Here is a 24176-nt window from a genome sequence, read left to right on the forward strand (position 1 = left end):
CGTCGGTGTGTGAATGAATGGCTGAAAGGGCTTTGATTGGCCACTGGTTAGAAAAGCGCAGTATAAATGCAGTCAATTTACCATTCAAACCAGTGTTCTATATGGAAGTTCATAATTTGTGAGTGTATAGGACGCTTGAGGGTATACGGCAATCTTGTAACGTTGTGTACAAGTGCTCTGAGAGAATATATATTCTGGTTTACTGCCGTACTGCCTCTACGTGAGACGACTTCGATTTGAGACTGCTACTGGCAGATTCTTTGACCAATCGGCATCTCTTCCCCGATTGGTTCAGGGAATCCATCTTACCTGTCAGTCCTGCCTCCACCCCAGGTGGGTGGAGGCAACTCTTCTCCGTGGCAGATATATGGAGAGTGGGCGGGGGGGGAGGGAGGGAGGGAGCCAGGCCAGAGAGCTCGGATGTTTTTCTTATCAGAATCTTGCTCTCTGCTGTTCATTTCCGCTCTCTCTCCACATGGCTCTCACATCTCTCCCCGGCTCTAACTCAGAGGGCGGGGGTACCCAGCGTCGATCTCTAACGAGGCTCTGCTCCCTCAGTGCTCCCCCCCCCCCCCCCCCCTTCTACCCCCATCTCCAGCCTCTTTGGGTTTGTTTCCCCTCTCATTATCGTAAACCCACTCGGCCCGGCTCTGATGAGCAGATAGAGTCACGCTGCGGGCGACGTTTGAAACCGGCGTCCTCCCGGTCGCGCAGCGGGCCCTCGTCCCAAAGCAGGTCACCCCCGCCATGAGCTGGGAGGGGTGGCTGAGGAGCCAGAAGCCGTGCGGCAGTGGGAGTCAGAGCTGGCCAGTGTCAAGGATCTGCCTCTCTGCTGTAAGTGGTGCTCCACTACCAAAGGGTCTGTGAGGCGTACTCCGAGAGACCTTTCTCAAGACTAGTAATTTTGGGGGAATCCGAATCCGAATCGGAAAGTATTTTTTGGGTTTCTTTCCATTTTAGTCTTTTTGGGTTTCACAGTTAACAAATCTAAGCACTTATTGTATGTTGTACGTCCTGGCGCTTAAAAATAGTACTTAGCAATGTGTAGCATCTTATCCTAGCTTTCTCTGTTGTGTAGGAGGAATGGGTTCACCTAGAGATTGTTAGCGCTCGGCACTTGGTTCTATGAACATCCTTCCTGTCTGAAGTGGTCTGAAATGTAATGTTATTTGTACCGCAAGCTGCCAATTTTATGCAGGAAATTGTCGAAGTGCAGTTTTGTTTACTTTTCCTCTGACGAAATGGGATTATTGTGCACACAAATCAATTCTCCTCCAGTTTATAATGAAGGAGTTTGAATATAACGTTAATGTTATAATGTCTGTGGACTTTATGAAGCACATTTTGCAAAGGCTCTTCGGACCAGTAGTATAGCAAACTTCTAGTAACCGTCTCTGTTCGATGTTGACCCCTAAAAAAAAGGTGTTATCCCATTTCTTATTTTTGCCCGGAAAAGTAGCCGAAAAAAAAAGAGATAAAAAAACAAGCGCAAACCGAACCGTACCAGCGGTTCAGCCATTCCAGGTTTAATTAAAAACAAGAGAGCGAAAACGTGACACAAGCCCTTCTTGAGCACAAGCCTTTCTCTTTCTCCAAATGATGCAGTCTGGATCTCATGCCCCAGATCTCACGAGTTCACTTTCTAGAAATAAGCGTCTTGTTTACGACAATATCTAAGGCACGATTTTTCCTTTTTGTTCACATTCTCTTCAATTTAATTTGATTTAAATACAGTTGGGAGTACTTTTCATTTTTAATGGAAATAAGAAATTCATCCCTGGGCTTTTTCCTTTCCATGAGATGCATAATTTAAGTCTGGCATTTGAAAGCAAGTGTTACACCACCCCCATCTTTCCAGGGTTAATTGGCTCTTAGACTCCATTTCCGGTGGTCGTACTTCTCCCTCGCCCGAGCCGTATAAATATCACTTCATTATTCCCGCAAACAAAACCGTCTGTCCAAACAGGACAGACGACCCGACCCCCCCCCCCCCCCATAATTCCCTCCACTTCCTGGCTGTCGCCTCAGAACTCCGTCCAGTCCTCTGTCGGAGACTGGGCTAGCCCCCCCAGTTCCTACTGGGTGTCCTCCATCTGCTCAGACAGATAAAACATTCAATTTACTTCATTTTTCTCAATCCCGCCACAGAATGGCCTTCTCTCCTGGCACGGAGCCCTTAGAGCCACGCGGAGGCGAGATGAGAGGAGTACGGTGGGAAAAACAAGCGCCCAAAGGTGGCTTATACCATCCCGCCTCTGTCAAACTCACTCATGCAAGGATTCACTAAAACAAGCGAGAGATAAGTGGAGGGAAAATGCCCTCAAACAACCGCTAAGCATGCTGGACCAAGCCGGAGCTGTTGTCATAGGAACGCCAGGGTGCTTTAGGGCAACAATTATCAGATAGCCATCAGCACACATGAACAGAGGGCACGGACGCATGGATTCCCTGGTGGCCGGGAATCACCACATTCTATTAACTCTGGTAAGGGCCCTTCGTCTACATGCACGCACATACACACGCACGCACACGCGCACAAACACAAAATTCCTTCCTTGCATTATAAAAAACCTGCTAGTTGACTGTTTATTCCAATTCCAATACTAACTGTTGTAAAAGCAGCATGAACAACCAGGTGAGCATGGCACGGATGAGGCATGGTACATCGTTCATGCGAGTGGGACCTTAACGACTTAAGTGTACTCTCTTTAAATGTTAATTTTTTAAAACAATATTAAAAAGTGTGATCAGCTTAATTGCAACAATCAAACGGCAAAAACACAATTTACGACAATTATAGAAATAATGGATTCCTTAAAAGCAAATCAAACGCAATAGCAAAGCGTTTATGCATGAACAAATTTATGTAACACTGACAAAAGCAACCTTGTTTTGGTTTGGCCAGTGCCTGGTGTGATTGTGTTCCATACCTGGGATATTCTGTTGAAGTGTGAACTGCTATGGAGTCATGCATTAATTTGTCTGCAATTGGACGAGAGAGCATGTAAATACAGCCGAAGTTGCCATGGGAATCTTCACCGGGCTCTTTATTCAGAGTGGGGGTCGTGGCTCTAATTATTTTAAATTAGTATTTTAATTAGGCTAGATTGGGTGAAACAATTAACATCCCTATTGGCCAATTCAAAAGGCCACTGCGCAACCAAACACCTCCGTGTCGGGCTGTTTCAGCCACTGCACACACTGGTAAAGTTGAATGTATATTTGTGTGTCTGTGTGCATTTGGGTTGGTGAGTGTGTGTCTGAGCCAGTGTGTGTGTGCGTTTGTGCCGTGGATGCAGGTAGGCAGAGGATGCTTTGTTTCTGCGCAGCATTGTCCTCCATCATAAAAGCAACGCGGCTGTTATCAGCTTCAGTCACACTCCCCCTCTCACAATGCTTCATTACCTGTGTGTGTGTGTGTGTGTGTGTGTTTGTCTGACAGTAGGTGAGTGTGTTTATGTGTGTGTTTGTCTGACAGTAGGTGAATGTGTTTATGTGTGTGTGTGCATGTTCCACACCTAGTGTGTATGAGTAGGTGTGTGTGTGTGTGTGTATTTGTTTGTTTTAGAATAGGTGAGTGTTTTTTATGCGTGTGCATGTTGCACACCTAGTGTGTGTGTGTGTGTGTAGCTTGCACACCTGGAGTGTGTGTATGTGTGAGTTTGTGAAGATTGCACACCTGGTGTGTGTTTGTGTGTGTGTATGTGTCTCTGTTTGTGTATGTGAGTGTGTGTGCAGGTTGCACACCGGGTCTGTGTGTGTGTGAGTGTGTGTGAGGGAGAGTATGTGTGTAGATTGCACAACTGGTGTGTGTGTGTGTTTAAATGTACAATCTCATCTCACCAACAATATTTCATCCGCTGCCTCTTGCAGGGTGTCCCTGTATTTCTCCCGTTCTCATTACCTCAACGACAGGTGTATTATCTGTTCCCCTAATATGAGAACCAGTCAGATCACATAAAAATGCCTGGATAGATTCACACTCACATTCTTTCATGTTTTGCAGTGCAGCTAGCAATTCCAGCCAATGGCTTCACATGAACTGTTTTCATTATTCAAAGGTAGCCCTATATAAAATCTTTTAAAATGCTTGTAGTATATACTGCATGTTGTTCATTCTTTTGCAAGAGCAAGGTCTCTTTGTATCCAATAAGAATGCTCTCTAAACGTATCTTTGGTAAGACAGAAGCCATTGCCCATCATGAAGTACCAAATTTGTTTCTTATTGACTAACGGTAACACACATCCAGCCACGCCTTAAACCCATAATCACTAAGTGAATGCAGAAACCGCATCACACTGATTTTTATACAATAGTTAATCAGTTTTACAATGAGCCTGGATAGGAGAAGATTTAATGGAGATGTGTCAACAGGCCCTTCTTTATTAACTGATAACCTGAACAGTATTACAGCCCCGCCCCTAAATGGAAAAAAGTCTTAACCAAAAGTAAGTGAGAACTCATCTAAAGGGGTGACATTATGCCACCAGCTCTGGGTGTGATTAGTCATTACAAAGCTTGTATTGGCTAATCATACTCACACCTGGTTGCCTATTGGCTTGGGACTAGTTCAAACAGGGTTAGTTTTACCTTTGAATCGCTCAAAAAATGAATCATCCTGCTATTGGTCGGATGCTCTTAACAGCCCCCATTGATTGGTTGGAAAGCACTGTGTTCATCTCGTTGCAGTGGAGATGCTTGGAGTGAGACATTATATAATATCCACTGAGTGAATCAGAGAGCAAACAGATAGAGATGATCACAGGGCTGGCTGACATGTGGCATGACTAATGATATGATTCTTAAGCGGATTTATCACCCACATCGGTGCAGAAATGCTCCCCTTCGTCCCAAAGATTAAATGTAAATGAGGGAGGGGGTTGAGGCATAATCAAAAAAGTTGGGGAAATGCAAACGGCTGGATGCTGACTGTATTAGCGGATGAAATTATTGCGTGCTGTGCTGTCACTCTTGACAGATTTTTACAGAACGGTTTGTTATTCTGCGTAGGTAATGTAATCCCTCATTGATGGAAACTTTAATTGCAAAATACCATTTGCTAAAAAAACAACACCTTTTCCCAAAGTTGAATATGTTGTTTACATCGAGTTCAACACTTCCACAACCGAATACCCGGTGGATTATAAAAAGCGAATCTTGAGCTGCTATTTAATGATTTGATTGGGAAAGCATGTTCCTAATGAGTTTGAGCCGCCTGCCTGGCCTGTCCACTAAACCTCGACACATGGTGAGAGACCAGGATGGGTAAATGGTAAATGGACTACATTTACATTGCGCTTTTCTAACCAGTGGCAACTCTGGTCAGCGCTTTACAATACTGCACATTGCCTTACGTTCACCCATTCATGCACACATTCACACACCGACGGCGGAGTCAGCTGTGTAAGACGACAGCCAGCTCGTCAGGAGCAGTCAGGGTGAGAAGTCTCGCTCGGGGACACCTCGAACTAGCAACCTTCCGATGACCAGCCAACCCGCTCTACCTCCTAAACCACATGCCCCCCCTGGCCTGTCCTCCGAGCGCCAACACAGTGCGGGGCGTCAGGGCACCTCACACCACGATGTTTCCTGGCGTTCTCCTTATATCCTCGGGTCTGTCTACACGTTTATTTGCGTACTGTCTTTTCTAAACATGCACACAGCCCCCTTGTCAGATTGGACAGCAGGGTTTGGCTCCGGCGCGCGCGCGCCCCTCTAATGCAGGACCTGTTTGCTTAACTGATGAATGTTATCACCTAATGCGCCACGACAGGAAGCCAACGGCACCGGCCGTGACGGCTGTGTGAAGGACAGCAGTTTGACGCTGGGCGTTTGATGAAATAATTACTTTTTACGAGCCTCTCAAGCCATTACCTTTCTACAGACCGCAGACTGAAAGCATCTAAGTGGCTACTTTTGGTGGTTTTATTCAGGCGTTCACAGTGCCCCCATTGGCCGCCGAGAAGCCTGGGAGAATTCTGGCTCCACGGTGGAGGAGAAAAGTATATTCTGGTGAGATCACTGTAAGTACATCCGTCCATTTCCCTGCACTTTGACTTCACTCTCTTATCCTAGTTCGCAGTGTCAGGCCAGGGGTCCACTAAACACTACTTTAGAGCAGAAGAAAGACCAATCCTTGAGATGGAGCCTGCAAATCCTGTCATGTTCCCCCTCTTTCTGCAGACTCTATCGGGCAAGTCTCTCTGTAAAAATGATCAGAGCCCGCCTCTCTCTCCCTGCCCTCTCTCAATCTCCCTGCCATCTCTCTCTCTCACACACACACACACACACACACACACACACACACACACCACACACACACACCACCACACACACACACACACACACACACACACACACACAAATACATAAACATCTCCACACACCTGTGCATGTCAGACTGAACATATAAGCCTTACTGTAAGAACACTGTGCTATCCGATCTCACGAGGCCGACCATTCAACCACTTCCTGTATTGATTTCAGTAACTCGGTTCCAGTAAGCAGTATGAAATCTTATTCGGATCACCGATTTCTTTTATCCCTGTCAAAGTTTAATAAATCAACTGTGTGTGACAGGAACAGTGCTTCTGTCATATCTGTCAGTTTTTGGTTTCTTGGGCTATGGCAAGAGACGGGAAATAGATATTCTGTCTCTATCTATACTGATCCATAGAAAACATAACCGCATCAATTCACATTTTTTAAAGGTCTCATATCTGGCCGGTTTGGAGATGACTTTCTGAATAGACAAGCTAAGCTCTCACAAGAAAACCAAATGCTGCATCGCTGGTGGGAAAATAAGAGCAACCTTCTCCACAAGGAACACAACAGACCAACAAGACTAGATTATCCGTGAGAATCGCTCTCTATGGATGAGGTCGATTTAGAAGCACGGCAGCAGATTGAATGTATCCCAATTCACCCTGTGCTCTTTCCAATGATAAAAATACACTTATTTGAATAAGTCATTTGAGTTGTCAAAATAACAAGCTGTACAAGTATTTGTGAAGAGCCCACCAGCCACTTCTTCAACGACCGGTACGTAGATCTGAATTTAGCCCAGACAGGAGGTGGTTTCGGCTCGGCTGGGCTGAATTGGGATAATTGTGTGTCACTAGGGGGGGCGGTGGACCTTTAGAGAACAGGGCCTGGGCGAGGGCGAGGGCGAGGGGGGGGGGGGAGGGCTTAACAGCTGCTGGCCTTCTGAACAAGATCTAACGTGAGCGTTGTGCTGACACAATGGACATATTTAACTTTGAGCAGCCTGGGCGAGGCAGGGTGGAGAAGTTTTATTTCCAATCCCGTATTTTTGGCGATGGGGCTGTCATCCCCGCGGTACGGAGGACAGAGAGACAGAACGCGAACGACAGACGATGTCTTGACAGTTAGGAGCCTCGCGACGATAGAGTTTTGAAACCAAGAAAGGCGGCGGATTACTAGGTTAGGCTATTCATTTTTCTCCCAATTTGTGTCTCTTCCTTCCGCACATCATGCAGAAATTGTCTGATCTAATAGTACATTCAAATTGAATGGAAGTCTGGTTAAACATAAACACACACGCAGACGTAGACACACACCAACACACGCAGACACACACTTGACCCACACACACACCCCCCCAGAAAGACACACACACACACACACACACCCACACACACACACACCCACACACACACCACACACACACACACACACACACACACACACACACACACACACACACACTCCTCAAACCAGACACTTTGTTGCAAGGCACGTGGGGGGGCGTTAAGTAAACACTTAGCTGTTGCATCGGCGCATCGGTCAATAGCAGCAGTATAGCTGGCCCTGTCACTTGCTCAGCCTCACTCTTTAATTACACGGGCATCGATCGGGCCGCATGTCGATAAGGCATTTAAGCAGCTTAATCTTTCCTAGCATATTAGCATAGGCGCAGCACGTGGAAAGCACCCAGGATCCATGCACTTAGTTTGGGAGGCACGAGGCGTAGCTGCAGGTGGAGCCTCTGTTTAATATTCAGCTGTGAAGGAATGGCAGAGAGAGAGAGAGAGAGAGAGAGAGAGAGGGAGAGGGAGAGGGAGAGGGAGGGGAGGGAGGGAGAGAGGCTATCAACAAAGGCGGCATCTTACTTTGTTTTTGCATAAGCCTGCAGACAAACGACCGTCTATTCTTATCATTCTAAACCAGGAAATCTATTAGAGGGAGGCTGGAGAAAAAGGGGAGAACCCCCCCCCCCCCCCCTGCCCCAACAAAAACAAACTTGTTTTGTGATCTAATCAAATCTGGGCTGATTGGATTAATCTCGCCCCGTTCGGGGGGGAAGTCTGCGTTGTAACAAGTAATCATCTCCACATTTACCACCTCATCCACGGAGAGCCGCGCGGGGGTTCGCCGTTGGCATGCGAGCGTACAGCGGCCGCACCGAGGGCCGGGGCGGGGAGGCGGTCGCTCCGTCACCGCCGCCACGGCCCCGCCCGTCTCCAGCCTGCGAACGGGGAGCACCCCTGGGTGCTGCTGCTGCTGCTGCTGGCTGGAGAGAGTGACGCAGGACCTGGTCCCCCCCAGACATGGGGTAGGGGAGGGAGGGGAGGAGGGGAGGCAGGGGTGCTAGGGGAGCCAGACTGACAGCGGGTTAATAGGCAGGACCCTTTCGGCGGTGTTACATGTGTGTGTTGTTCAATGGACCACCCCCATTGGCGCCGCCACCACCACCTCCACCACCGCCGCCGACAACGCCGCCACCATCACCACCATCACCACCATCACCACCATCGCCGCCGCCACCATCACCGGCAAACTAAATCCCATTCAAATTGGCCATTCAGATTCACGTCTGTGTGCGTGTGTGCGTGTGTGCGTGTGCGTGTGTGCATGTGCGTGTGTCTTCTTTAATGGCCTGGATTCTTCTGACACCCAATACGCAGATCCCCTGTAGATATGGAGTGGCCTCACATGGTTACCTTAAAGACACTTCCTCCTTAGTGACACACAAGGTACCTTAAGGTACCAGAGGGCTGCAGCTCATCCTCTCTGAGATACATGCCCTCGGGGAGGGGGGGGGGGGGAGATAACGGCATGATTCATAAAAGGGGAACATGAAAGGGTAAAGCTGGGGCCGTGTCTCGGTGCTGGATTTGTCAGTGGAAAAAAATATGCATATGCTTCAGTGAATGGCGGATCGATTCTTTAGGGTAGAGGGTGGCTTTGACTTTATTCTTTTAGCTCATGGCGTGGGATCGTTGTGTATTTGGCCAGTCACGCTCTGACCTTAAATAAACGGCGGGGAGATAAATCTGTCGGGGAGGAGTGCACCACAGGCCAACGCATTCCATCGCATGAATAACCAAATGCCAAGCCGGGGTGTTCACATTCGTAAAGTAAACAACTAAAATATTTATTAACCGAAGGATTTTACAGCAAACTCTTATCACAACAAAGTCTTCAAGTTCAAATGTTTACCTTTGAGTACATTTAGGGTTGGAAAAGAGGACGAGACCTGGGGGTTAGTTTCCTTCAGCGAGATCCTCTTTAAAAATAACAAAAATGGACGAAAATAAAAAAGACGAGCACACCGGGGGTTCCTAAGTTTAAAAGAGAAAAAAGAATAATAAATAAGATACATAAATTAAATATGCTTCTTCTGAAAATAGTGAGACATTAAAGGGGGTGGTATGATGGCTTGCATCAAGAACATGATCGTTTTCAACATTTTTTACAAGTGTACAAGCTCTTTTTCCTCCTCCGGTTTCCGAGGTGAAATTTTCAGTTCATTTTGTGGTGGAACAAAACTTTTTTTTTTCTTTTTTCTTTTTGACAACGTTGTTCAGAACAGCTGAACATACAAGCTAGTCCTATCCATAAAGCACACCGCTCTCTGGAGGCGGTGGAGGGCAAACATCTAACCTTGACAAAATGGAGAAGGGTTAAGGCAAGAATAAAAGGAATAAAGAAAAAACGAAATGAAGTGAAAGAAATGTATCTCTTCTCACAATTGTTCGACACACAATGCAATTGTAAGAAGCTGTGGTTATTCACAAAGTCGTAACTCTCTAAAGAATCCTCCATATTACACAATATTTACAGCCAAACGCAACCGAACGCACAAGAAAAGTAAAAAAAACAGTTTGACACTTAAAATGAGTCAGGTGAGCGGAATAGTAAACAGAACGATGAAGGAAATCAACCCTTATGAGCTTATCCTAGGTGTTACGTATGTAAAAACATTCACAGACGGTTGGAAACTGTGTGCTACAGTCGCCCTCGTGGTTCATATCAAATCAATCAAGATGACAACCTTAAAAAAAAACCCTTGTGTTTGACACGGTTTTATACAAAGAGTCTCCTGTTCCGAGTGACCGATTGGGAGTTGCATTCGTCGGCGATGGAGAGTAGATACAGGTATCATTGCACAACATTTTCTGAACTTGTTTTTTTCTTTATCTTGTATCTTTCTTTATCTTGTACCCCCCCCCCCCCCCTCCCACCGCTATTCAAAGTAGTTTATTTTTCAATTTCAACAAGAGGCATTGTGACAACGATGGAGATCACACAACGAGATACACACAAGCGGGAGAGACACGAGCAGAGATACCCTTTGGGCTGACGGCCCACCGGGCAACACACATCACACACACGCACACACACACGCACACACACACACACACACGCACACACGCACACACGCACACGTACGGGCGGGCGGTCGGGCGAGAAAGCTCGCTCTATCCAAAGGAAACCCAACTCAAAATATAAAACAGCTTGCAGGACGGGCCACAGACAACGGGATGAGCGGAGAGCTGAAGGAGGGGCTTGGGGGGGGGGGGGCGGGCGGCAGGGGGATCGAAAGCTTTAGTGGATCATGTAGAAGCAGCGCTGGGGGTGGGGGGTGGGGGGTGGGAGGGAAGAGGAAGAGGCGCCTGAGGTGAGAGCGTGTGAACGGAGGCGTGTGCTGCTGCTGCAGGGTGCCGGAAGCGTCTCCCCTTAATAATAAGCCCTGCTTGTCTCCAAACAGGTGTGACCCCCGTCGGCCTCCTGGCATTCTCACATGCATGCCCTAATTATCTCCCCACTCTTTGTTTCTCTCTCCCGCTCTCCCTCTAGGCTCCTCATCGCTGAGGAACTGTGAGCGGAGGGACTACCGCGTGGATGTGCGTTAGCACAGGGGGGCTCTTCGAGGTATGAACGCGCCACACAGTGATGGACGGAAACGTGTTCCACACTTCTCCCTGCACGTTCTTATGGATGAGACGGTTTGCGTTAATGGCGAGGGCTGGCCGTTTGAGATGCGGTGCAGCATTCTGCTTGGATCCTGTGTTCCAGACCGGTATCAAGCCCCCTCACATCAATTTAGAGGGGGAGGGGGGGATAGAGAGAGGAGAGAGAGAGAGAGAGAGAGAGAGAGCGCTAGAGAGAGAGAGAGAGAGAGAGAGAGAGAGAGAGAGAGAGAGAGAGAGAGAGAGAGAGAGAGAGAGAGAGCTAGAGGGAGAGAGCGTGAAAGAGACAGAGAGCGAGAGAGAGAGACAGAGAGCAAGAGAGAAATGGGTTTGAGAAGGTTGTGTTTAACTAAGATGCTATAAAAAATAAATAAAAATATTAATAAAATCAATGACATCAAGATCCGTCGAAGACAAACGGTTTGACACCTCACTCGTGAGACACCGCGCAAACAGAGCTACCTCCAGGAATGCCGTGAGTGAAACAGTGGCGTGTGTGTGCATGTGTGCGTGGGTGTGCGTGCTCGAGTCCAGATCGGTGCACAGGAGTGACAGCAGGGGAGTGGAGGGTGGAGAGGGGGTGTGTTGTTGCTGTGTGTGTGGTGTGTGTGTGTGTGTGTGCAGAATGTCTGTGGTTCTCCTCCAGTGGCACTGAGTCATTCCCACCACGCGCCAGCCCCGCACTGATGACGTCATCGCCGCCGCCGCCGCCGCCGCCGCCACATTAACAAAAACAAATCAAAACACAGCCGTGCGGCGTGTGTGGGGGCGGATCCAAAGGTTAAGTGCCGCCGGGGGGGGAGGGGCCCAGCCCTGGGCGAGGAGAGGAGGAGGAGGAAGGGAGGAGGAGGAAGAGGAGGAGGAGGGGGAGGGGGAGGAGGGGAAGAGAGGAGGAGAAGGGGGAGGGGAAGAGAGGAGGAGGAGGAGGAGGAGGAAGGGGAGGGGGGGAAGCCGTCTTCTCAGCTAGGAGTGAGGAGGAGTGTTCAGGGTTCTTCTGTGTTCTCTCTCCAGCTCAGTAGTTCTGGAGGCAGTCGGGGTCCACGGAGCAGCAGACGTTCCCGTTCTGAGGGGGGGGGGGGGGGGGCACAGGAGGGGAGGGGGGGACACAGAGATGAATACAGGCATTACACCGTGTGCGTCTCCCGATACGTGTGGGTGGAGGTCGAGGACGGAGGCCGCTGCCACTGTGAGGACGAACTCTGTGTTGGCTAGCGCTCTCCCAGCGCTGCTCTGTGGTACATCTGACATGTACAAACATGCTGTTTGATGTTTGCCAGCGATGAGCGTACAAACACATATTCCTATATATGCATGCGTGTGCGCGTTTATGGGTGTGTGCATGTGTGTATGTGTGTTTGTATGTGTGTGTGCGTAGGTGTGCGTGCATGCATGTGTATGTTTATATGTGTGTGCATGGGCGTGTATGCGTGTCTGCGTGTGTGTTTGTGTTTGCGTGCATGTGTGTGTATGTGTGTGTACGTGTGTTTAGATGTGTGCACGTCTGGTGTATATGTGTGCATGTGTCTGCGTGTGCGTGTATGTGTGCGTGTATCTGCGTGTGTGCCTGTGCATGTATGTGTGTGTGTATCTGCGCATGTGCTTATCTGTGTGCCTGTGTGTGTGCGTGCGTGTATGTGTCTGTGTATCGGGCTGTGCATGTATGTGTGCGTGTCTGCGTGCGTGTATGTGTGGGGGCCCGGCGGGGACCCCCGCCCCGCCCCCCCCCCCCCCGTCCTCACCTTGCACTTGCAGGTGGTGCATGGGGAGCTGGGCATGCGCCACGAGGCGCCGCTGAGCCGGGCGGCGCCAGCCGGGTCGCGGCAGGTCCGGCGGACGTCGTAGGGGAGGCGCTCGGCCTGGCAGGGGTCGCTGACGCAGCGCGGGCAGCACTCGCCCTCCGCCACCGCCGCGTACTCACAGGTCAGCACGGGACACTGCAGCGGCCAGCACTCCACCTCGCCCTCCTGCAGGGGCACGCACGCGCACACACACACACACACACACACACACACACACACACACACACACACACACACACACACACACACACACACACACACACACACACACACATGCATAGATGAATGTACACACACACACAGATGCAAACACACACACACACACACACAAACGGATGTGAACACACACACACACGGATGCGAACACACACACACACACACACACACGGACGCATAGATGAATGTAAACACACATACACACACACAGATGCAAACACACACACACACACACACACACAGAAGAATGCATACACATATGTGTTTAAACACCATACACACAAACGTACGCAGCACACACACACACACACGCATACATGTACACAAACAAACACACCACACACACATACAGATGCACGCAAACGCACAAACAGGGATGGAAAGGAGCTTGCACACACACACACACACACACACACACACACACACACACACACACACACACACACACACACACAACACACACACACACACACACACACACACACACACACACACACAAGAGAGAGAAACAAAGGGAACAAAGACACAAAGGATGAGACAGATAGACAAGAAAATAGGGAACAAATAAACAATAGCAGGGAAAAGTTGCGGCTATCTGATTAGCTCCACAGCTCCTCGTATAACCTTGGAGACGCACGTCTCTGGACGGGTGGCGTCTGTGGGAGCAATTAAAACCAGGAGCTCACATGGTGCTATCAGGACACAGTGTTGCCACGGCAGTGTGACTGGTTCTAATTATCGCTGTGGTAATTACTAGAGTTATCAGCACCAGGCTAGGGCAACACACAAAAAAAAAAAATAAGGAATACACAATCGTCGCAGGGTCTACGTTGTTGATCTTACGCCATTTTAAAGAATTGTGAAGTTTTGCATACATTTTAGACCAAATCATTCTGTCCTTGCCATTGGTTAGATTTCATGCTTTATTTACGAACATATCAATTCAGGGCATCTCAAAAAGCATCAGAGCACTAAATAAACCCCATAGATTGAGTAAATCAATGTTTTTTCTCTCGATAAAATGATAGGCAGGCCAAATGAAAAAATTCTGGATGGAGGTGTTAATTTGGCTGTACGGCTGACTGAAGAAAAATTGCCAGTTAAACTCCCGCCTGTTCTTTATACATCAAAAATACACGTTATCAGCCATGTATGCTAAATGTGATAAATTGAGGTTGCATAAATGAATGCGATGCTTACGCTTAACGCGATGCTAATGATAGATGTAATAAAAACGAGTATTTTGCCGAACGTCTCTTCTTATTTATTATATTTTTGCCATCTGGACTTCTTACACAGACAAATGTTTATTGGTATGACCTTTAATTACCGTTAAATCAGCATCTCGCCCATGACTTGAGCAGCTTTATTAATTAATGGTTGTGTGCATACTGACGTAGTCATGTAGGCCTACAGTCTGAAATACCATTCTTACTTATAAGCCTGCCACAGCATTTAGCATTGAGGTAGACAGCGAAAAACACAATCATCACATTTCTAAAGACTTGTGATGGCACTTCAGCTCAGAATGGACAATAGTAATACAAATCATGTTCCTGTGTTTTCCGTGGCAGGGAGCAATAAGGTGAACCCAAACCCATGTGTTTGTTTGCGATATACGTCGAAACAGGGAACTTAGCTGCGCGACAAAATTGCTACATGAGTTAATTTTGCTTATGCGTTAACAGGTGTGTGGAAAGCTTGAGCTGTTGTCAACTGTGTTAGCTACACCAGCGTGCGAACGCATACGTTATAGGTATCGCTAGCAACCAGGAGGTGATGGCACTTCAGCCCTTCCCCTGGGTATGCCAAAAACCTATTTTCCTATTGCATTGCGTTTTATTCCAAAACACAGTTTATTTTCCATAATATATTCTGATGGGGATGCTGGGAGGAAAACAACCGCAGAACTGCTCTCAAAGGCAAAGCAGAGCGAGGGCGTTTTAACAAGTACATGAAAGGGAACCACATTAGGATTTTCTTCAGTGGCGCTGGGAAATACCCAAGAAAAGTTTAATCTTAAAAAAATCTCTTCCACTACTAAAGGTTTCCGATCCCTGCGTTAAGGCATTGTACGCTTAGACTAAATTATAGTATGGCTGTCTGGCCGTCTACCTCTTCCAAAATGAATCAATATTTGAAATCCTGAAACATGTTTCTAAAACTTTCTCAACAAACACCCTGCTGTCAAACTGAATCAGATAGAAATCTTCAGAGGGAAAACAATTTGCATCCTGGCCATGGATTTTAATGGAATGTCGACAGCACATTGTGATATGGTCCTTTTCATACAAATACGAAAATATGAGTGGACATGAGCTTCTACAAAGGCTACTTGTTGTAGAAAATGTGCTTTGATCCAAAATACATAGCTAGGAGAAGGAGCCAACAGAGGAAGGCATTCCACAGATTTATCTGAGGTTGGATATTTTCTATTAGAGTCAGACATGTTAACACAGGATAGTGCTCAAGGCAACACACAAGTCACGCATGCTTGTTGTGATGTAGCCCAACAGCTAGTATTAGGCTAACCTGTTATTTATGATAACCTGCGACTCAGTCTAATAAAGTGATTCTCAAGTGTTATTTGAGCGCGTTCGGAGAGCATTTGCAGAAACCATATCCTGCGAAAAAAGACCATGAAATAACTAAAGCTCGATGCTTAATCATGTTTCAATGGCCTTACTATTCACTGAGCTTATCCCAAAAGCTGGCAGCTTGCCACCCATTAGATTAAACACATAACAAGACCCAAGTCGAATCTACTGACTTGTGCCTTTTCTTTTCCTTCCACTACGACTTACGGTTCGATGCTGAGCTCTGTGGCTCCTCTTGTTTGAGAAGCACTTAACACAACACTGTGTGGCTGTGTGGAGCTCTGTCTGGACAGCTGTTGTCACTAAAAGCACCTCTGAGGTGTGGGCCATTTCAAACACGGCATTGATCATTATGACAATCATACTCAAGTACGCTCACTAGCTTAAGAAAAAGGATCACAAGGTTGGCGAATGTCCATCGCCCACTGAATCCGTCTCTGCACATTGTCGCTAAATTCCTTATCATACACATACTGTACAATGCGTATGTGCGTACATGTGTGTGTGTGTGCGTACGTGTGTGTGTGTGTGTGTGTGTGTGTGTGTGTGTGTGTGTTTTCATACAAATACGAAAATATGAGTGGACATGAGCTTCTACAAAGGCTACTTGTTGTAGAAAATGTGCTTTGATCCAAAATACATAGCTAGGAGAAGGAGCCAACAGAGGAAGGCATTCCACAGATTTATCTGAGGTTGGATATTTTCTATTTAGAGTCAGACATGTTAACACAGGATAGTGCTCAAGGCAACACACAAGTCACGCATGCTTGTTGTGATGTAGCCCAACAGCTAGTATTAGGCTAACATGTCATTTTATGATAACCTGCGACTCAGTCTAATAAAGTTGATTCTCAAGTGTTATTTGAGCGCGTTCGGAGAGCATTTGCAGAAACCATATCCTGCGAAAAAAGCCCATGAAATAACTAAAGCTTCGATGCTTAATCATGTTTCAATGGCTTACTATTCCACTGAGCTTATCCCAAAAGCTGGCAGCTTGCCACCCATTAGATTAAACACAGAACAAGACCCAAAGTCGAATCTACTGACTTGTGCCTTTTCTTTTCCTTCCACTACGACTTACGGTTCGATGCTGAGCTCTGTGGCTCCTCTTGTTTGTGAAGCACTTAACACAACACTGTGTGGCTGTGTGGAGCTCTGTCTGGATAGCTGTTGTCACTAAAAGCACCTCTGAGGTGTGGGCCATTTCAAACACGGCATTGATCATTATGACAATCATACTCAAGTACGCTCACTAGCTTAAGAAAAAGGATCACAAGGTTGGCGAATGTCCATCGCCCACTGAATCCGTCTCTGCACATTGTCGCTAAATTCCTTATCATACACATACTGTACAATGCGTATGTGCGTACGTGCGTGTGCGTGTGTGTGTGTGTGTGTGTGTGTGTGTGTGTGTGTCTGTTTGTCTGTGTGTGTGTGTGTGTGTGTGTGTGTGTGTGTGTGTGCGCGCGCACGCGCGCGCGCGTGGGTGCGTGCGTGTGTGCGTACCACTCACCATACAGTGACACTGGTGACAGTTGTAGAGCCAGGAGGCCCCACTGCGGTAGAGCAGCCGGCCACTCTGGTCCAGACACTGGCTGCTGGGACGCTGGTCACAGCTGGGGCAGCAGGAGAGGTCCTCCCTGGGGTCCCCACAGTCGCACGGTTCCCTCCTGCAGAACGTCTGGCTGTCCTACAACCCCCACGGCCACAGAGAGGCAGAGTACCATCAACCAGGGTCGCTCAGTTAGGGATCAGGATTTGGTTTAGTTAGGGAGGGAGGGGGACAGAGAGAGAGAGGAAGAGGAAGAGGAAGAGAGAGAGAGAGAGAGAGAGAGAGAGAGAGAGATGAGGAGGAGGGGGAGGGAGAGGGGAGAGCGAGATTAAGAGAGAGAGAGAGAGAGGGAGAGAGGGAGGAGAGATGGAGAGAGGAGAGACAGAGACAGAGACAGAGACAGAGAGAGAGAGAGAGAGAGAGAGAGAGAGGAGGAGGAGAGAGAGAGAGGGAGAAAGAGAGGGAGAGAGCGAGGAAGAGAGAGAGGGAAGAAGGGAGGGAGAGAGAGAGACAGGGAGGGAGGAAGAGAGCGAGAGAGAGCAGTAGTGTAGTAGCTATCGGGTATTTGACAAAAAGAAAAGAGACACAGTCAGCGGGAGGGTGAGAGAGAGCGAGAGCGAGTGTTTTAGCTATAGGGTCTTTGACTCAGAACATGCAGAGAGGTGCCGGGTTCAATCCCGAATGCCCGCAGTCTGTAGGCCCCCACGTGCACAGTTCCCTCACCTATACCCTCGCTCCTTAGGTGAACATTTTGCATAGTTTTCTGAATTCAATGAACGTCACTTTGGAAAAAAATCAACTACTAAATTATAATCTAAATAGTGACTAATTAGATGAGTTACCATGGCTACGATTCTGATAGGATTTAATGCAGGGAGACAGGTTAGTGAACTAGCTGATGTGTTTGGCTCTCAGCCGAACACATCATGTTTCGATCCTCGATGTTCTCACCTTTATAGCAGGCATCTGTATTCACTGTAAGTCACCTCAGATAAAAGTCTGTGGTAAATAACTAAATAGTCCAACTGCATAGAAATGACTTGACTGTCCCACTGATTATGGTGGTGTTTACCTCCACTCCCACGTTATATTTGGACTGGAGTTATACAATATTGACGAACGTCCTCCACGCTCCGTTTCATTACTTCCTGTTCTCCAACAACGCCCATTTCAGCACTTTGCAATTATGATTAGTCATTCACATCGGAGAAACAATCCACGCAGCGGCTCAAGCTAATGGCCACCCTGGAGGGCTCACCACCTCGACGCAGTGTAGTTCAGGGGCCGGCGTGGTGTGAACAGGGGCCTGGAGTCATGTATATAGGCCTGGAGTCACGCACGCGAGCGTGGAGTCTAGCACGTGGGCCTGGAGTCTCTCTCTCCCCTCAGGAGGGGAATGGGAAAGTCGCCCCGTCACACTCTGGCGCCTTCCATCCCGTCCGGCGGCATCGGAATTATTTACCCCCAACGCAAGCGACGGAAATATAAATGCAGAAGAAATGGTTCATGTTGACAAACAGCGCAAGACTTTATTTTTCTTCTCCAGAAATAGGTCTACCTATCCTGACGTTCCCGTCGCTCTCCCGGAGCGCGGCTCATCAGAGCTCGCCGCGGTTGCCGTGGCTCCCATGACGATGGGCTAACGTGCCGAAGAGGCAAATTTGGGTCACACAGCTGGGGGGGGGGGGGGGGGCACCTCCTTCTTTACTTCGAACTCTTACGAGGGAACGGCACACCTGAGCTGGGAATCGCCAGCGATCCCAGGTGGCAGCCGCCCGGAATATTCATCTGAGGAGATGAAAGGGAGATTCATGGGGGTCTGTTGGGAGGTCTTCTGAGGACGTGCACCCCTGAGAGCTCGCGGAGGAAGCCGAGGTCAATCCAAAACAAACAGAACAATAAGAGTGCTTCTCTGGTTTTGCTTGTTTACTTGCACAACTCGTTTCCTGAATGAGATCGTTTTCGACAACAGATTCCTGCCTACTTGTGTCTCTTTGCTGCAGTTTAGTCTTAGGCCCAATCCCAATTCTACCCCTTACCCCTCCCCCTTGTTTTGAAGGGGTAAGGGGAAGGGGTAAGGGGTATAAATGGGATTGGGCCTTAGTCTTTGATTTGGAGATGTTGACAACATCACTTAATATGAAGTGGAGAGTAGTGGAGAGTAGTGTCAATAAAAGCGACATCAAAAATAGCAGCTGGAAATATGACGAGGAAAAGCAGCCCTTTCTTCAATACACGATGACAGGGATGTCAAATTCAAGTGACAGTTCGTGGGGGTCATCCATCTTCGTCATAACAATATGCTTAATGAGAATGATCTGTGACAATGCCGAAATGAACATGAATGACAACGGGTAGTTAAACACATCATTGTAACCATCACCACCCTCATTACTCCACTTAGCTCTATTTTAACCTCCGCAGTCTGAACATCACACACACAGAGCGTCTGAGTCGGTTTGTTGTTTCACTGCATTTATGCTGCATTAACTCATAATCCAGTATAAGGAGATGATTTAACCACCAATGCAAAATGAAATGCTCTGCCGATCTTCGTCAGTATGAAACATTTCTAGCAATCAAGGTGCTTGGGTTTGTGTTTATGCGTGCGCGTGCATGCGTACGTGCATGTGTGTGCGTGTGTGTGTGTACATGCGTGTGTGTGTGTGCTTGCGTGTGTGCGCCTGTGAGTGTGTGTATGTGTGTGTGTGTGTGTGTGTGTGCATGTGTGCGTTGTAACATGTGTGCGTGCATGCGTGCTTGTGTACGTGCGTGCCAGTGCGTGCGTGCCAGTGCGTGCGTGTGCTTGTGGCCGGTGCCCTTGTGCGTGTGGCGGTACCTTGCAGGAGCAGACGGCGCAGGGGTCGTAGCTGGGCTTCCAGTCCTCCCCGTTGCGCCAGACCCCGCCCTCGTGGGGGCAGTCGCCACTGCAGCCGGGCCCGGAGGCGCACACACAGTCGTAGCCCCCCGGGAGGTTCACGCACACGCTGTCGTTCCAGCAGGTGTGCGTCTGCAGGCTGCACTCGTCCACGTCTGACCAGGAGAGGAGGAAGAGGAAGGGACTGTGTGAAGATGATGGAGACGCAGAGTCTGGACTTCATGAGGTCGGTTTGGTTCAGATGGGCTACAAAAGCACCGGTCCAACACACAACAGCCTTAGATAGATAAATAGATTACAATTATGGCATTTAGCAGACGCTTTTATCCAAAGCGACTTAATACACACATTCACACAGCGACGGCAGAGTCAACCATCGTCAGGAGCAGTTAGGGTTAAGTGTCTTGCTCAGGGACACGTCAACACAGCTAAGAGGAGCTGGGGATCGAACTAGCAACCATTCAGTTACAAGACAACTGCTCTACCTCCTGAGCTAAGCCGACCCGATAGATGGATGGATAGATGCTTTATTCAACCCCTTGGAGGGATTAAGGTATCCAGTAGCTCAGGAAGTCATTCAACAGACAGTACAATTGACAAACAACAAAATGGACTAACAGTGAAAGTCAATCAAATAAGTAAAAAATAATCATTATTACACAGAATTTTAATTGCATATTAAAAAGAGCAGGTAGATATCAAGGAATACATATTAATACATTGCAAATTGTCCAGAGTGTGTGGGGGAGGGTCTTAGCATCGTGGCGGATACATAAACTGTCGTGAGCAATTGGGCGAGATCCTCGACATCATTAGAAGAAGTCTGGAGGGGCTTCTGATTCGGACGATGGAACCGGTGGAGAGAGGTAAACCACCGCGACGAGCGAAAAATAAAATGGTCTCAGACGTTTTTACTGATTACAACTGAAGTGTGTCAGTGTCCCGAGGGATGGACAGCGTCTAAACAAGGCCAGGCCAAACCCCATGAGACTGAAGGCTGCTATAAAGCCCGGCGGTCAGTGTGTGTGGCTGATGGCCGCACCGGGCAGCCCCATCTGACCCAGGTTGATTGGACCCTGAAATCAACCACACAGCCTTCGCAGTCATTTAAAGCAGAACAATCGTATACTTTTAACATGTCTGCAGCGAGCAAGAGAAGGTCGCATTGGCTCTACAGGTTCCCAGGAAATGATTTGTGCAAGCGGGAATGTGGTAGTGTGAAGTCGGCCCTTGACAGGAAAGCAAGTGGCCCTTTCATAGCGACAGCCGCATGCGTGTGTGCCTTGTTTGACCCCAGTTAAATACATCTGAAAGGTCCCTTGAAGGCCGACAGGGCCAGGCGTTCCTTCAGCGCTGACTTTGTGTCCCTCTCTCTCCCTCTCCCGCCATCGCCAACGTACCTGCTGCTCGCTCTGACAAAACACAGCCGACCGCGGCTTGGACCAGACACCAAAGTACAAAGGCTTTTAAAAAAGCAATTTTTGAAGTGTCTGTGTGTGTGTCTGTGTTGTGTATGTGTGTGTACGTGTGTCTGTGTACATGTGTGTATGTACGTGTCTCTATGTGTGTGTGTACGTGTGTGTATGTATGAGTGTGTGTGTACGTGTGTGTGTATATGTACTTGTACGTGTGTGTGCGTACTTCTGTGTGTGTGTGTGTGTGCGTACGTCTGTGTGTGTGTGTGTGTCCGTGTTGTGTGTACGTCCGTCTAGGTGTGTGTGTGTCAGTGTGTGCGTACGTCTGAGTGTGTGTGTGTGTCCGTGTTGTGTGTACGTCTGTCTGTGTGTGCGTGTCTGTGTGTGCGTACTTCTGTGTGTGTGTCAGTGTGTGCGTACGTCTGAGTGTGTGTGCACTCCTTTATTCCCTTCTCCTTTTTTCCGTCCTCTCGCCTTAACTTTTAATTGCGTTCTCCACAGCTGTAAACGACGGCGGTGCTATCGGGAGGCAGAGCTAGCCGAGCCCAGAGCGGGACTGGGGATGATGGCGGCGGCGGTGGCGCCTCGCCAGCTATAACAATGTCACAGTTAGCACGCCGAACGCGCACTCTAATTGGTCCGCCACATAGAGAGCGCCTGATGGGCAGAAGGGGGGGGGGGGGGGGGGTGGATTGGGGGGATGGCTGCGCCCTGACTTCACTGTGATTGCGACAGACTATTTGCATACCTTAAATTAAGTCCCGTCGCCACCATAGAGACGGACGGCCAGCTCTGCCCTGCTGAGGAAGGATTAATGCTACTCACTGCCGACGTCTACCGCATCGGTGGGCAAGCGGCCGCTGCTGACAAAAGCCCGCTCCTGTGTGCAGTGCCGCGCGAGCAACATGCCACGAAACGCGGGTCTAGACGTTGTGCAGTCATACTGCAACGACGCACACACACACACACACACACACACACACACACACACACACACACACACACACACACACACACACACACACACACACACACACACACACACACTACCAAGCATACGGCCACATACGCGTGCACGGCCACACACACACACACGCTAGCACGTGCACGTACGCTAGCACGGGCGCACGTGCTAGCACGCGCGCACACACGCCCGCCCACACACGCACACTGAAAACTAACAATTAAGACAGATGTTGGTAATTAGCAGGCATCAGTAAGCTTATTGTTGTTGCCGGTTTTTTGACGACTTTGTTTGTGTATCTCCAGGCCGGCCATATGGAAAGGTCACGCGCATCACAGGGAGAGAGACACGTGGGGGGGGGGGGGGGGGACCAGGGCCGCGTTCTTCTCATTGTCACGCACAATCTGTTTATCCGAGCCACCTGTCCATCCCCGAGGCATCGGGGGGGCTAAATGTGTGTTTAGATGTGGAGCAATAAAGCAAAGCACTGACGCCCCACCACCCCCCCGGCCTCGAAACATCACACACCACAACACAACACGTCATGCATTCTAGGCACAACGCACTACGCAACACTAGTTTAGCACGCTGGCTAAAGCTGACACAACACAACATTGCGTCCCACGCAACGCGCGTAACACACGCAACACGCAGATGAGTCATCCGTCAGATGAAACGCCGCGTCTGATGCTTAGGAACTCCCGGTAACGATGAGAACCTCACAACGAAGGAAAGCCTGACAATATGACAGCCACACGCGAAACCCCACGCAATGCGACGCACCGAATGAACAAAGGGATCGCACGCCAACAACAACAAGTACAACAACGGGATTACCAGCCCCAACACAAAAGCAACCTTCAACGGCTCCGCAGATAATCCCTCTAAGGGGAATCACTCGGGGGGGGCATTCTGCACTCTTCCAGTGTGACGTGACACACGGGCAGGAATGACAAAGACCAACCCGGAGAGAAAGGAACTTATCCCTCAGTTGCCGCAAGGATTAGCAGAAACAAATCACACTGCAGTTCTACCGACGCCTCGGAGGGGAATACAGGTCAGCGTGATCAAGCCACGTTAACTGGCACTCCTGGCTTCAATCCAGCGCTTGTGTCGAACATCAGTTCGTGAAATAACTTCCTTGTGGCATTGTGCAGTGGCAGAACAGCGCTTTGTGATAAGACATTTTTTAAGAGGACTTGTAAGGCAATTAACTGTTGAGCACATACTGCATCCTGCATGCCACACATTGATTCTAAAACAGTGATAGATTGCTATTGTTATTTCTGCCAGCCGCACTCTAAATGCTCTCAGGCGGAATCGGAAAGGTAAGGCAGGTAAAGATACTTTGATCACCCACACCAACCTAAAACGTCTTCACGGGCCCGGATGCAGTCCAACTCCATGTGATGCTTGGGCCGAATGCCGGGCTCCGTGACTTCTAAACATTTCTAAAAGGTTCATGTTTTCAACTTCCGGTCCTACCGGAGGGAGGGCAGTGGAACCACATTTGAATACGGGCCTGTGAAGCCCTTTGA

The 24176-nt window shown here is 48.6% G+C and overlaps 1 protein-coding gene across 1 annotated transcript in view; it reads right to left on the reverse strand.

Moving 5' to 3' along the window:
* Positions 1-12229: 12229 nt before the first annotated feature.
* The window catches only part of LOC130403591 (protein kinase C-binding protein NELL1-like), a 151447-nt gene continuing 139500 nt past the window's right edge, over positions 12230-24176 (reverse strand). Inside the window, exons 17-20 of the mRNA XM_056608008.1 lie at positions 20221-20414; positions 17343-17519; positions 12957-13181; positions 12230-12280 (exon numbers count right to left, since the gene is read on the reverse strand). Coding sequence (XP_056463983.1) covers positions 12230-12280; positions 12957-13181; positions 17343-17519; positions 20221-20414 — 647 coding nt within the window. The remainder of the gene's footprint in view (positions 12281-12956; positions 13182-17342; positions 17520-20220; positions 20415-24176) is intronic.

This window comes from Gadus chalcogrammus, chromosome 14 (assembly GCF_026213295.1).
Source record: "Gadus chalcogrammus isolate NIFS_2021 chromosome 14, NIFS_Gcha_1.0, whole genome shotgun sequence".
Lineage (NCBI taxonomy): Eukaryota > Metazoa > Chordata > Actinopteri > Gadiformes > Gadidae > Gadus > Gadus chalcogrammus.